Source organism: Salmo trutta, chromosome 35 (assembly GCF_901001165.1).
Source record: "Salmo trutta chromosome 35, fSalTru1.1, whole genome shotgun sequence".
In the NCBI taxonomy this organism is placed as follows: domain Eukaryota; kingdom Metazoa; phylum Chordata; class Actinopteri; order Salmoniformes; family Salmonidae; genus Salmo; species Salmo trutta.
The window spans coordinates 38,421,209-38,437,040 of record NC_042991.1 but is presented as its reverse complement, the minus strand read 5'-3'; the positions used below and the strand labels follow the sequence as shown (position 1 = coordinate 38,437,040).

The 15,832-nt window shown below is 43.7% G+C and overlaps 1 protein-coding gene across 1 annotated transcript in view; it reads right to left on the bottom strand.

Annotated features, from left to right (window-relative positions):
* Window positions 1-15,832, bottom strand: part of LOC115175174 (sorting nexin-17) — a 67,959-nt gene that overhangs the window by 44,548 nt on the left and 7,579 nt on the right. Inside the window, exons 2-3 of the mRNA XM_029734405.1 lie at window positions 6,086-6,160; window positions 2,151-2,268 (exon numbers count right to left, since the gene is read on the bottom strand). Coding sequence (XP_029590265.1) covers window positions 2,151-2,268; window positions 6,086-6,160 — 193 coding nt within the window. The remainder of the gene's footprint in view (window positions 1-2,150; window positions 2,269-6,085; window positions 6,161-15,832) is intronic.

Below are 15,832 nucleotides of genomic sequence, written 5' to 3'. Positions count from 1 at the left end.
CTTCTGGCTGTGCCGGGTGGATATTATAACAGAACATGGTCAAGATGTTGAAATGTTCATAAATGACCAGCATTGTCAAATAATAATAATAACTATAGTAGTTGTCGAGGGTGCAACAGGTCAGTAAGTGTCAGTTGGCTTTTTCATAGCCAGTTGAGTTGTTTGGAAGGAACACAACACTATGTGTGGAGAAAAAAAAAGTCACAGCACACCATCATGAAAACGACATCCCCAACTATAAAGTATGGTGGAGGGAGCATCGTGGTTTGGGGCTGCTTTCATGCCTCGAAGGAAAAATGAATTCCCAAGTTTATCAAGACATTTTACAGGAGAATGTTAGGCTGTCTGTCTGCCAATTGAAGCTCAACAGAAGTTAGGTGATGCAACAGGACAACGACCCAAAACACAGAAGTAAATCAACAACAGAATGGCTTCAACAGATGAAAATACACCTTCTGGAGTGGCCCAGTCAGTCCTGACCTCAACCCGATTTAAAATGCTGTTGCATGACCTGAAGAGCAGTTCACACCAGACATCCTAAGAATATTGCTGAACTGAAACAGTTTTGTAAAGAGAAATGGTCCAAAATTCCTCCTGACCGTTGTGCAGGTCTGATCCGCAGCTACAGAAAACGTTTGGTTGAGTTTATTGCTGCCAAAGGAGGATCAACCAGTTATTAAATCCAAGGGTTCACATACTTTTCCCACCCTGCACTGTGAATGTTTACACGGTGTGTTCAATAAAGACATATAATTGTTTGTGTTATTAGTTTAAGCAGACTGTGTGTCTATTGTTGTGACTTGGATGAAGATCAGATCAAATTTTAATGACCAATTTATGCAGAAATCCAGGTAATTCCAAAGGGTTCATACTTTTTCTTGCCACTGTACATCTTTATGAGCTGGATTGCCTGTCTTTGCAATGGGTTCGCGCTCGTTAGCATATTTAGCTAGCAGTCTGCAAGGAAATTTGCTATTACTTGTGCTATTTTTGTTAGCATTCTGGTAATAGACGCCCAATGGGCTTTTATGCATAAATCCCGGGATGAGAGAATGATGGTATGACGATATGGATACCATCCAAACCTGGCGTGTGTGGTCCAGTCAGAGCCTGTACGCTACTGCCCACACCAATGCCACAATAGGCTAAAGTAGACAGAGGCTAACAAGGTATTCTGCTACATGGATTGGTCATTCTGGTCACGAGTCGGCTACTGCCTGTTCTACTACACTGCCCTTTAATGAGTCGGCTACTGCCTGTTCTACTACACTGCCCTTTAATGACTCGGCTACTGCCTGTTCTACTACACTGCCCTTTAATGAGTCGGCTACTGCCTGTTCTACTACACTGCCCCTTATCGAGTCGGCTACTGCCTGTTCTACTACACTGCCCCTTAATGACTCGGCTACTGCCTGTTCTACTACACTGCCCTTTAATGAGTTGGCTACTGCCTGTTCTACTACACTGCCCTTTAATGACTCGGCTACTGCCTGTTCTACTACACTGCCCTTTAATGACTCGGCTACTGCCTGTTCTACTACACTGCCCCTTATCGAGTCGGCTACTGCCTGTTCTACTACACTGCCCTTTAATGAGTCGGCTACTGCCTGTTCTACTACACTGCCCTTTAATGAGTCGGCTACTGCCTGTTCTACTACACTGCCCTTTATCGAGTCGGCTACTGCCTGTTCTACTACACTGCCCCTTATCGAGTCGGCTACTGCCTGTTCTACTACACTGCCCCTTAATGACTCGGCTACTGCCTGTTCTACTACACTGCCCTTTAATGAGTCGGCTACTGCCTGTTCTACTACACTGCCCTTTAATGACTCGGCTACTGCCTGTTCTACTACACTGCCCTTCTCGAGTCGGCTACTGCCTGTTCTACTATACTGCCCGTTTATTGAGTAAGCTACTGCCTTTTCTACTATACCCTCCTCCCCATGGGAAAGATGGAGGTCACTTCTAGTTCAATTTAGTCGAGTTAAATTAGATTTGAATGAAAATTTAAAACACCCGTGTAGAAAATAACTCACTTTTCTCTGAACAATACTGGAATTGGAATTTCAATTCATCTTCTGAATTAAGTGAATTGCAAAGGAATTGACCCTAACCTCAAATACAGGACCCAGAACTGAAAATGATCTCACCAGCTTGCATGTATTTCTCCAGCTGTTCTCGTCTCTGCTCCACCTCAGCCGGCGTCAGCGTGAATATCTTCTTTGGGGGGAAAGCAGGTGCCACGTTGTTCCCATACTCTTTCTTTATCTGGGAGGAAATTAAAAACAAGTTCAAGGTCTGAAGACAATGGGAAGAAAGGACTAGTCTGAAAAGGATTGAGCATGTTATATTAATAATAATAATAAGTTAAACTACTCTAACACAGATCATATAGTAGCAACCTTTAAGGAGAAGTTATTGTTTTACAACATAATATATATTTTTGTTGTAAATGTTAGAAAAAGGTCGACTCCTTTTATGCGATTTCACGTTTTTTTCTTTCTTTTAGAAACAGCAAATCACTTGTGTACTACGGAGGCCCTGAAAAAAAACATTAACAAAGATATTTTTTTTTTTTTAAAACACCCAAATACATCCGTTTAGAAATGGCAAAGATCTCAGTATAGTGATACAGGTTTTTAGATGTTGTACACATAAGGACATTGACATTCCGAACTGTTATATTCTGTTTTGTGAGACTCGAGACGTTTCCCCACATCCAGCTGTTCCATTCTCCGTGTAGCCTGCTGCTACAGGTAACTGCCAAAATAAAGGAAACACCAACACATAGTGTCTTAATAGGGTGTTGGGCCACCACCAACCAGAACAGCTTTAATACACCTTGGATAGCAACATAGAGGTAACTGCCAAAATAAAGGAAACACCAACATAGTGTCTTAATAGGGTGTTGGGCCACCACCAACCAGAACAGCTTTAATACACCTTGGATAGCAACATAGAGGTAACTGCCAAAATAAAGGAAACACCAACATAAAGTGTCTTAATAGGGTGTTGGGCCAGTAGGAGCTGCCAGAACAGCTTCAATTATTTTGTTGGAAAAAAGAAAAAAAAAAAAACTCTTTCTTGAACCCAACACCTTGCAACCTCGCCAAAAAAGTTCAGACCTCTTGGCGTAACGGTTAAGGCGTTGGCTTGACAATCGCTGGACCTGGGTTTGAGTCCCGGTCGGGGCTACCCCTAAATTCGCTACATTGGTGTCTGAAGTGGGATGTCGCCCCATCAGGCCATTGGAGAGGTGTGTCCACATGAGGGACTTGGTATAGAGAAGTGTGTGGACAAGCTCTCCCAAAAGGCAGAGGGTAATGTAACAACTAACACCTACTCAAAAGGTTTGGTTTGACAGTCGCTGGACCCAGATTTCAGTCCCAAGATAAAGAAAGAGTATGGGAACAATGTAGTGCCTGCTACAATATCTTTAAATAGTTGGTTACTTAAAAAAGTTCAATTCTAAACATTTTATTCAGTCTTTATAATAGGAGTAATGGGTTGAGAGGAAAACATGGATACAAAAGGATTCCCCCAGGCCAAAGTTAAGCCAGAAAACATGGATACAAGTGGTTCCCTCATCTGAAGCTCTTTGGAAAACTTGGTATAACTTATGTGCAGTTTGAGAATGAATCACAGGTTTATTTCAAAGCCAGTCAGTCCGGTAGATATGTGGATAGTTTCCATGTAAAACACAGCCAGGCAGCAGACGTCTTGTTTCTACTGTCTAGCCAGGCTGAGTTGATTTAGCTCCTTAAAAGCATCTCACACTCACTCATTCCTGTTGAACTCAGGGACTTTATTATCAGAAGATCTCAGGCTTTAAAAAACATGTTTCAACTAAAAGGCCTGTCGGACCCCAAGAACAAACTGGTGTTTTAATTCAGATCCGTTTTCGAAGACAGAATATAGTCTCTGTCCCAAATGGCACCCTGTTATCTACTTTTAACCAGAGCCCTATGGGTCCTACCCTATAGGCCCTGGTCAAAAGTAGTGCACTACTAACCCTATGGGCCCTGGTCAAAAGTAGTGCACTACTAACCCTATGGGCCCTGGTCAAAAGTAGTGCACTACTAACCCTATGGGCCCTGGTTAAAAGTAGTGCACTACTAACCCCAAACCCTCCCCTAAATCGGACGACGCTGGGTCAATTGTGCGCCGTCCTATGGGACTCCCGATCACGGACGGTTGTGTTACAGCCCGGTTATGTTCAACTACAGATCGTTGTCTATTTATTGAGGCTACAGGACAGCCCTTCTCATTTTTAAATGTCTAAAACACATGTTGATAATGTAATAACTAATTTTAACAACGATTTCCAAATGCAAGCTTCATAAGCAAATTTGTCAATATCAAGCAATTTTGACATACCAAAAGACCAGTAGGCATATGCTAGTAATTGTTGCTTGATTCTCCATTGCTGGTGAGAAAAGTAAACTGTCCATATTCTTGATCACCAATTTGTTTTGAATCTGCACATAATGCATTGGGAAAGTATTCAGACTTTTCTCACATTGTGTTACGTTACAGCCTTATTCTAAAATGCATTCAAAAAAACTATTTCCTCGGCAATCTATACAAAGTACACCATAATGACAAAGAGAAAAGTTTTTTTTTTAGAAATGTTTGCAAATGTATTCAAAATAAAAAATAAATACCTTATTTACATAAGTATTCAGACCCTTTGCTATGGTACTCAAAAATTGAGCTCAAGTAAATCCTGTTTCCATTGATCATCCTTGAGATGTTTCTACAACTTGATTGGAGTCCACCTGTGGTAAATTCAATTGATTGGACATGATTTGGAGAGGCACACACCTGTCTATATAAGGTCCAACAGTCGACAGTGCATGTCAGAGAAAAACCAAGCCATGAGGTTGAAGGAATTGTCCGTAGAGCTGGATTGTGTCGAGGCACAGATCTGGGGAAGGGTACTAAAACATTTCCAGAGTATTGAAGGTCCCCAAGAACACAGTGGCATCCATCATTCTTAAATGGATGAAGTTTTGGAACCACCAAGACTCTTCCTAGAGCTGGCTGCCTGGCCAAACTGAGCAATCGGGGGAGAAGGGCCTTGGTCAGGGAGGTGACCAAAAACCCGATGGTCGCTGACAGAGCTCCAGAGTTCCTCTGTGGAGATGGGAGAACTTTCCAGGAGGACAACCATCTCTGCAGCACTCCACCAAACAGGCCTTTATGGCAGAGTGGCCAGAGAGAAGCCACTCCTCAGTAAAAGGCACATGACAGCACGCTTGGAGTTTTCCAAAAGGCACCTAAAGACTTTCAGACCATGAGAAACAAGACTCTGGTCTGACGAAACCAAGATTGAAATCTTTGGCCTGAAAGCTAAGCGTTTTTCCTGGAAGAAACCTGGCACCATCCCTACGGTAAAGCATGGTGGTGTTAGCATCATGCTGTGGGGAGGTTTTTCAGCAGCAGGGACTGGGAGACTAGTCAGGATCGAGGCAAAGATGAACGGAGCAAAATACAGAGAGATCCTTGATGAAAACCTGCTCCAGAGTGCTCAGGACCTCAGACTCGGGCAAAGGTTCCCCTTGCAACAGGACAACGACCCTAAGCACATAGCCAAGACAACACAGGAGTGGCTTCGGGACAAGTCTCTGAATGTCCTTGAGTGGCCCAGCCAGAGCGTGGACTTGAACCCTGATCGAACATCTCTGGAGAGACCTGAAAATAGCTGTGCAGCGACGCTCCCCATCCAACCTGACAGAGCTTGAGAGGATCTGCAGAGAAGAATGGGAGAAACTTCCCCAAATACAGGTGTGCCAAGCTTGTAGCATCATACCCAAGAAGACTCAAGGCTGTAATCTCTGCCAAAAGTACTTCAACTAAGTACTGAGTAAAGGGTCTGAATAGTTATGTAAATGTGATATTTCAGTTTGTTTTTGTGCAAAAAGTTCTACAAATCTGTTTTTGCTTTGTCATTATTGGTATTGTGTGTAGATTGATGAGAAATATATATTTTTAATCAATTTTAGTAAAACGTAAATATATATATATTTTAAAGTCAAGGGGTCTGAATACTTTCTGAAAGCAATGCATGACGTTGCTGTCTTACCTGTTGGTGTAGGCCAAGCAGCTGGCTATAGCGTACCTGACAGTGCAGAACACTATTCACATGGATGTTGAAGGCCTGTAGAAGAGATGAGAATACATTCTTTACTGAGCACTTTCTCTCTAGAATATAGGCTGCACAGACCAGTAAGATAAATAAAACTCAAATGTCAGTCATTCTGTTCATTTTTTGAAAATACATTTTTAAAATTAGTCTTATAATGTTTCTAAGGACCTGCCGTCAAAAAACAAATTAAGAATGAATTACTTTGCGAGGGTGTATCCAATATTCAATGGATTTATTCAAATAAAATGGCATGTGCACGGCAGATAGAAAAAGGGACCGTATGAACTGTGTTCTAACAACCATGGCCAGATTTTATTTTATAACACACCGTAAGGTCAGTCTAAAAGGGTATTATTTAGTGCTACTCGGCTCACACGGGGTTCAATTTTCATCACGGAAACTAGGGAGCTTCCCGAAATGGCACCCTATTACAGGTACATCAAAGCTGGAACCGAGAGACTGAAAAACAGCTTCTATCTCCAGGCCATCAGACAGCTTCTATCTCCAGGCCATCAGACTGGTAAACAGCTTCTATCTCCAGGCCATCAGGCTGAAAAACAGCTTCTATCTCAAGGCCATCAGACTGTTAAACAGCCATCACTAACACAGAGAGGCTGCTGCCTACATGGAGACCCAATCACTGGCTGCTTTAATAAACGGATCACTAGTCACTTTAAACAATGCCACTTTAATAAGTTTTACATCTCTTACATTACTCATATCATATGTATATACTGTATTTTATCCCATCTATCTTCTCTATGCCGCTCGGCCATCACTCATCCATATATGTACATGTTCTCATTCAGCCCTTTAGATGTGTGTGTATAAGGTAGTTGTTGTGGAATTTGTTAGATTACTTGTTAGATATTACTGCACTGTCAGAACTAAAAGCACAAGCATTTCACTACACTCGCATTAACATCTGCTAACCACGTGTATATGGACAAATACAATTTGATTTGATTTAGTGCACTACTTCAGACCAGAGCCCTATTCCCTATATAGTGCACTACTGTAGACCAGAGCCCTATTCCCTATATAGTGCACTACTGTAGACCAGAGCCCTATTCCCTATATAGTGCACTACTTCAGACCAGAGCCCTATTCCCTATATAGTGCAGTACTATAGACCAGAGCCCTATTCCCTATATAGTGCACTACTATAGACCAGAGCCCTATTCCCTATATAGTGAACTACTTTAGACCAGAGCCCTATATAGTACACTACTTTAGACCAGAGCCCTATTCCCTATATAGTGCACTACTATAGACCAGAGCCCTATTCCCTATATAGTGCACTACTTTAGATCAGAGCCCTATTCCCTATGTAGTGCACTACTATAGACCAGAGCCCATATGGTTAATACTCTGGGAATACATTGCACAGACTAACATAAAGGTCTTTTACCCACAGATGTTTCTTGTGTTATGCAGTGACCCAACAATACACTTTTGGGGATTTAAAGTCATGAACGGTGTTAGCTTGTTGGCTCAACTTCCTGGTTTGTTTTGACTAGAGCTACCGGGCTCCTCCTACGCAACAGTAATGTTTGGAATCAACAAAAGCCAATCAGTGGTGTCCGACGTAGAGCCCAATCGCAGGCAAAGCTAACGTGAACCACTGTTTTCCATTGTGAAAGGCTTCATTAAAATTACATTTCTTCTTGGAACACTGAGGTGTTTGGTATGATAAAACACACAGCCAACCCCCGTCTCCCTCTCCTCAACAGACACACAGCCAACCTGTCTCTCTCTCTCCTCAACAGACACACAGCCAACCTGTCTCTCTCTCTCCTCAACAGACACACAGCCAACCCCCGTCTCTCTCTCCTCAACAGACACACAGCCAACCCCCGTCTCTCTCTCCTCAACAGACACACAGCCAACCTGTCTCTCTCTCTCCTCAACAGACACACAGCCAACCCCCGTCTCTCTCTCCTCAACAGACACACAGCCAACCCCCGTCTCTCTCTCCTCAACAGACACACAGCCAACCCCCGTCTCTCTCTCCTCAACAGACACACAGCCAACCCCCGTCTCTCTCTCCTCAACAGACACACAGCCAACCCCCGTCTCTCTCTCCTCAACAGACACACAGCCAACCCCCGTCTCTCTCTCCTCAACAGACACACAGCCAACCTGTCTCTCTCTCTCCTCAACAGACACACAGCCAACCCCCGTCTCTCTCTCCTCAACAGACACACAGCCAACCCCCGTCTCTCTCTCCTCAACAGACACATAGCCAACCCCCGTCTCCATCTCTCAACTCAATTAAATTTAAGGGCTTTATTGGCATGGGAAACATGTTTACAATGCCAAAGCAAGTAAAATAGATCAAACAAAAGTGAAATTAACAGTAAACATTACACTCACAGAAGTACCAAAAGAATAAAGACATTTCAAATGTCATATTATGTGAAAATAGTTAAAGTACAAAAGGGAAAATTAATAAACAGAAATATAATTTGTATTTACAATGGTGTTTGTTCTTCACTGGTTGCCCTTTTCTTGTGGCAACAGGTCACACATCTTGCTGCTGTGATGGAACACTGTGGTATTTCACCCAGTAGATATGGGAGTTTATCTAAATTGGGTTTGTTTTCTAATTCTTTGTGGTCTGTGTAATCTGAGGGAAATATGTATCTCTAATATGGTTACATTTGGCAGGAGGTTGGGAAGTACAGCTCAGTTTCCACCTCATTTTGTGGGCAGTGTTGCACATAGCCTGTCTTTTCTTGAGAGCCAGGTCTGCCTCTCCCCCTCAACTGTTTTACAGCCAGCAATGGACCCCTAAGCCTAACTGATAAAAACTGTTTTTTGTAGGAGGAAATCAGTGTTCTGTCCAAGAGGTTAGGGTTAGACTGTCTTCCGAAAGCATCTGGTATAGGCCTAGACTGTCTTCCGAAAGCATCTGGTATAGGCCTAGACTGTCTTCCGAAAGCATCTGGTATAGGCCTAGACTGTCTTCCGAAAGCATCTGGAATAGGCCTAGACTGTCTTCCGAAAGCATCTGGAATAGGCCTAGACTGTCTTCCGAAAGCATCTGGAATAGGCCTAGACTGTCTTCCGAAAGCATCTGGAATAGGCCTAGACTGTCTTCCGAAAGCATCTGGAATAGGCCTAGACTGTCTTCCGAAAGCATCTGGAATAGGCCTAGACTGCCTTCCCAAAGCATCTGGTATAGGCCTAGACTGCTTTCCCAAAGCATCTGGTATAGGCCTAGACTGTCTTCCGAAAGCATCTGGTATAGGCCTAGACTGTCTTCCGAAAGCATCTGGTATAGGCCTAGACTGTCTTCCGAAAGCATCTGGTATAGGCCTAGACTGTCTTCCGAAAGCATCTGGTATAGGCCTAGACTGTCTTCCGAAAGCATCTGGTATAGGCCTAGACTGTCTTCCGAAAGCATCTGGTATAGGCCTAGACTGTCTTCCGAAAGCATCTGGTATAGGCCTAGACTGTCTTCCGAAAGCATCTGGTATAGGCCTAGACTGTCTTCCGAAAGCATCTGGTATAGGCCTAGACTGTCTTCCGAAAGCATCTGGTATAGGCCTAGACTGTCTTCCGAAAGCATCTGGTATAGGCCTAGACTGTCTTCCGAAAGCATCTGGTATAGGCCTAGACTGTCTTCCGAAAGCATCTGGTATAGGCCTAGACTGTCTTCCGAAAGCATCTGGTATAGGCCTAGACTGTCTTCCGAAAGCATCTGGTATAGGCCTAGACTGTCTTCCGAAAGCATCTGGTATAGGCCTAGACTGTCTTCCGAAAGCATCTGGTATAGGCCTAGACTGTCTTCCGAAAGCATCTGGTATAGGCCTAGACTGTCTTCCGAAAGCATCTGGTATAGGCCTAGACTGTCTTCCGAAAGCATCTGGTATAGGCCTAGACTGTCTTCCGAAAGCATCTGGTATAGGCCTAGACTGTCTTCCGAAAGCATCTGGTATAGGCCTAGACTGTCTTCCGAAAGCATCTGGTATAGGCCTAGACTGTCTTCCGAAAGCATCTGGTATAGGCCTAGACTGTCGTCAGAAAGCATCTGGTATAGGCCTAGACTGTCGTCAGAAAGCATCTGGTATAGGCCTAGACTGTCTTCCGAAAGCATCTGGTATAGGCCTAGACTGTCTTCAGAAAGCATCTGGTATAGGCCTAGACTGTCTTCAGAAAGCATCTGGTATAGGCCTAGACTGTCTTCAGAAAGCATCTGGTATAGGCCTAGACTGTCGTCAGAAAGCATCTGGTATAGGCCTAGACTGTCTTCAGAAAGCATCTGGTATAGGCCTAGACTGTCTTCAGAAAGCATCTGGTATAGGCCTAGACTAGGTTGGGCAAAACTAAACATGGCGGTGTCTTCAGAAAGCATCTGGTATAGTCCTAGACTGTCTTCAGAAAGCATATGATCTAGGCCTAGACTAGGTTGGGCAAAACTAAACATGGCGGTGTTCGCTTTAGCAATCTCACTGGAATAAAGACCTCCATTTCTGTCATTATTGAAAGAGATTGTGATAATATCTCACATCTCAAAATAGGGCTACTTAATGTTAGATCCCTCACTTCAAAGGCAGTTATAGTCAATGAACTAATCACTGATCATAATCTTGATGTGATTGGCCTGACTGAAACATGGTTTAAGCCTGATGAATTTACTGTGTTAAATGAGGCCTCACCTCCTGGTTACACTAGTGACCATATCCCCCGCACATCCCGCAAAGGCGGAGTTGTTGCTAACATTTATGACAGCAAATTTCAATTTACAAAAAACAAAATGGAAAAAAAAGACTGCGTTTTCATCGTTTTGCGCTTCTAGTCATGAAATCTATGCAGCCTAATCACTTTTTGTAGTTACTGTTTACAGGCCTCCTGGGCCATATACAGCGTTCCTCACTCAGTTCCCTGAATTCCTATCGGACCTTGTAGTCATGGCAGATAACATTCAAATTTTTGGTGACTTTAATATTCACATGGAAAAGTCCACAAACCCACTCCAAAAGGCTTTCGGAGCCATCATCGACTCAGTGGGTTTTGTCCAACATGTCTCTGGACCTACTCACTGCCACAGTCATACTCTGGACCTAGTTTTGTCCCGTAGAATAAATGTTCTGAACACCTCGAAAACAAAAGTAATGTGGTTTGGTAAGAAGAATGCCCCTCTCCCCACAGGTGTGATTACTACCTCTGAGGGTTTAGAGCTGGAGGTAGTCACCTCATACAAGTACTTGGGAGTATGGCTAGACGGTACACTGTCCTTCTCTCAGCACATATCAAAGCTGCAGGCTAAAGTTAAATCTAGACTTGGTTTCCTCTATCGTAATCGCTCCTCTTTCACCCCAGCTGCTAAACTAACCCTGATTCACATTTACGTCATTTAGCAGACGCTCTTATCCAGAGCGACTTACAAATTGGTGCATTCACCAATTTGAATATAAGTCAGTGCTTGCGTCCGTAGCAGTTTGTATGACTTAGTGGTTACATACAATACATGTTGACAGAATGGCTGTGAGACAGAGAGACTGTTGCTGTACTCTCAGGTAAGGCCCTTGCTTCCAGAACCCCTAAAGTCCCCCAGTATTCAGACAGGAAGCTTGAAGATAATGATGTGTCACCATCCAAGCCCATGTCACAGCACGCAGTGGCCTGCTAGGGGGATGACAAATAAATACACTATGTACCTTTCATCACCAAAGCCATGTTCACCGCACATGTTTCTGAACAATTCAACCCTTTTGTTAAAATGTCATTGATATGGAAATTCACATACAGATATTCAGTTCATAAGCATTGACTGTACTACCTCTAGGGTCCTGTGGTGAAAGACTGCTGTGCAAGATGTAGGGCAACAGCTTTCTTCCCGGGCCATATTCACAACGCTCTCCAGAGTAGGACTTGTGATCTAGGACCAGCACCCTCTTGTCAATGTAACCATATTCATTGTGATATAGAAGTCAAAACTGATCCTAAAAATCAGTACTCCTACTCTGAGATGCTTTGTAAATACGGGCCCTGGTCTGTCTGCCTGCCTGCTGCCCTGGTCTGTCTGCCTGTCTGCCTGCTGCTTTCTAGTGATCTAATGCTCTCTTCATCTGAAATGAAACAAAAACATGAAGACAATTTGTCTAGTCAGTCAGTAATGTAGTTAACTAATCAGCCTCCAGTATTTATGCTGCAGTAGTTTATGTGTCGGGGGGCTAGGGTCAGTCTGTTATATCTAGAGTATTTCTCCTGTCTTATCCGGTGTCCTGTGTGAATTTAAGTATGCTCTCTCTAATTCTCTCTCTCGGAGGACCTGAGCCCTAGGACCATGCATCAGGACTACCTGGCCTGATGACTCCTTGCTGTCCCCAGTCCACCTGGCCGTGCTGCTGCTCCAGTTTCAACTGTTCTGCCTGCAGCTATGGAACCCTGACCTGTTCACTGGACGTGCTACCTGTCCCAGACCTGCTGTTTTCAACTCTCTAGAGACAGCAGGAGTGGTAGAAGCAGGAGCTATGAAGGAGCTATGAAAAGCCAACAGACATTTACTCCTGAGGTGCTGACCTGTTGCACCCTCTACAACCACTGTGATTATTATTATTTGACCATGCTGGTCATCTATGAACATTTGAACATCTTGGCCATGTTCTGTTATAATCTCCACCCGGCACAGCCAGAAGAGGACTGGCCACCCCTCATAGCCTGTTTCTTCTCTAGGTTTCTTCCTAGGTTCTGGCCTTTCTAGGGAGTTTTTCCTAGCCACTGTGCTTCTACACCTGCATTGATTGCTGTTTGGGGTTTTAGGCTGGGTTTCTGTACAGCACTTTGTGGACATCGGCTGATGTAAGAATGGCTTTATAAATACATTTGAAATTTGATTGATTGGACTGAACTAATGAAACACTGAATGTAAATGTTCACAAGCCTATTTAGCCAAATTATACCAAAACAACACAGCCTATTTGCAGTGAAATCAAGAGGGGCATTTCAAAAAAAAAATTACAGTCTACTTAGACAGGTAACGTTCACCATCTTCGCTAACTTCTCCCACCAGTTTCAAGCTAGCTTGCTAGCTAATGACATTTTAACAATCAAATCAGATGGATAGCTTAGCATCTAAAAGTTGCCTGATACAGCTTGCCAGTTGCTAATAAAAGTAGCATGAATAAGTCAGAAGCCAGCTAGCAATGTCAAATTTAGTTGTTTTTTTTACCAACACAACTCATGTACATGTAGAAAATTTAAAATTCAAGCAGATCATGTTAGTTTTAGTCAAGGACTTCAGGCTGAGAAGTAATAGCTACTCGTTTGTAGAACCTTCATCTTCATCAGATGGTTGTCCCCAGTCGGCTCCATAGTCTTCATCAGATGGATGGTTGTCCCCAGTCGGCTCCATAGTCTTCATCAGATGGATGGTTGTCCCCAGTCGGCTCCATAGTCTTCATCAGATGGATGGTTGTCCCCAGTCGGCTCCATAGTCTTCATCAGATGGATGGTTGTCCCCAGTCGGCTCCATAGTCTTCATCAGATGGATGGTTGTCCCCAGTCGGCTCCATAGTCTTCATCAGATGGATGGTTGTCCCCAGTCGGCTCCATAGTCTTCATCAGATGGTTGGTTGTCCCCAGTCGGCTCCATAGTCTTCATCAGATGGTTGTCCCCAGTCGGCTCCATAGTCTTCATCAGATGGTTGTCCCCAGTCGGCTCCATAGTCTTCATCAGATGGTTGGTTGTCCCCAGTCGGCTCCATAGTCTTCATCAGATGGTTGGTTGTCCCCAGTCGGCTCCATAGTCTTCATCAGATGGTTGTCCCCAGTCGGCTCCATAGTCTTCATCAGATGGTTGTCCCCAGTCGGCTCCATAGTCTTCATCAGATGGTTGTCCCCAGTCGGCTCCATAGTCTTCATCAGATGGTTGTCCCCAGTCGGCTCCATAGTCTTCATCAGATGGTTGTCCCCAGTCGGCTCCATAGTCTTCATCAGATGGTTGTCCCCAGTCGGCTCCATAGTCTTCATCAGATGGTTGTCCCCAGTCGGCTCCATAGTCTTCATCAGATGGTTGTCCCCAGTCGGCTCCATAGTCTTCATCAGATGGTTGTCCCCAGTCGGCTCCATAGTCTTCACCTGAACCAACGTCACAGGCAATATCCCAGGCTAACATTTTTACATTTACATTTTAGTCATTTAGCAGACGCTCTTATCCAGAGCGACTTACTGTAGTGAATGAATACATTTCATTTAAAAAAAAATTCTCCGTACTGGTCCCCCCGTGGGAATCGAACCCACAACCCTGGTATTCCAAACACCATGCTCTACCAACTGAGCCACACGGGACCAGGCTAAGTCATGCACTTGGGGGGGGGGGGGTGGCTTACTAGCACACGCTGCTAAAGAAAACAAATAGCAAAACAATAAATAAAGCTAGCTACAAAAGGGGTGTGTAGGTTATTTATATTGACACATTTAAACTTCAAAACATGGCCTTTAAAGCAGCAAGCAGCAGTAGAAACAATAAAGCTACTCCCTGCCCACCGTTCCAGCAAAAAGCTGATGGATAGAGATTGAGAATGTAAGGACTGACCATCCCTTATATTGTAGTTTTAACCTCCTTCTGTAGACACAGTGTTTCTAAACAATGTAAATGAAGTAAAAAGGAGCTTCTATTTTGGCTTCTGACGGGGTGCGACAGTTGAACTGAACTCACAGGGCACTTCTAAGTTAAGGTTTCTTTAAGAATCAAATGGGTAGATATCATGAATTGAATAAGTGAATTAAATAAGTGAATTGAATAAGTGAATTGAATAAGTCCCAAAAAGTGATTGTGTCTTACATTAAATGGAAGCGTTTTCATTCAAATGTATGCCTCATCATTAACGTAAAGCATGATTAAAGTGAAAAGACAGTTGTTGATACATATCTCAGGGTAGTTTTCAGTCCATAAAGAGACATGGGAGATGCTTAGTTTGCTCCAAAGAACAGAGATGAATTCAGATGCTTTCTAAATTATGAAAATGTAGAGGCTTGGACCTTTGGAAATCATTCTGCACACGTTTGGGATGAGAGAGTTCCAGGGCTAGAGGTTCATGGGAACTGCAGTCTTCAAAGTTTCTCAACACATGCAAGCCAATTGTGGCAATAACAACTCATTCAAGCGCACAATGAGTTCACTTGATGCTTCTTGGAACAAAGTCACGTGGAACAAGTTCTGAGAATGAGTTTATTGGACTATACCCTAGATCAAAGGACATTCCCAGGGATTCACATTGGATTGGGAAGTACTTGTATGAAACAACACAGGACATACCCAGTGGAAGCTCACAGTAATAAACCCTGGACATACCCAGTGGAAGCTCACAGTAATAAACCCAGGACATACCCAGTGGAAGCTCACAGTAATAAACCCAGGACATACCCAGTGGAAGCTCACAGTAATAAACCCAGGACATACCCAGTGGAAGCTCACAGTAATAAACCCAGGGCATACCCAGTGGAAGCTCACAGTAATAAACCCAGGGCATACCCAGTGGAAGCTCACAGTAATAAACCCAGGACATACCCAGTGGAAGCTCACAGTAATAAACCCAGGGCATACCCAGTGGAAGCTCACAGTAATAAACCCAGGGCATACCCAGTGGAAGCTCACAGTAATAAACCCAGGGCATACCCAGTGGAAGCTCACAGTAATAAACCCAGGACATACCCAGTGGAAGCTCACAGTAA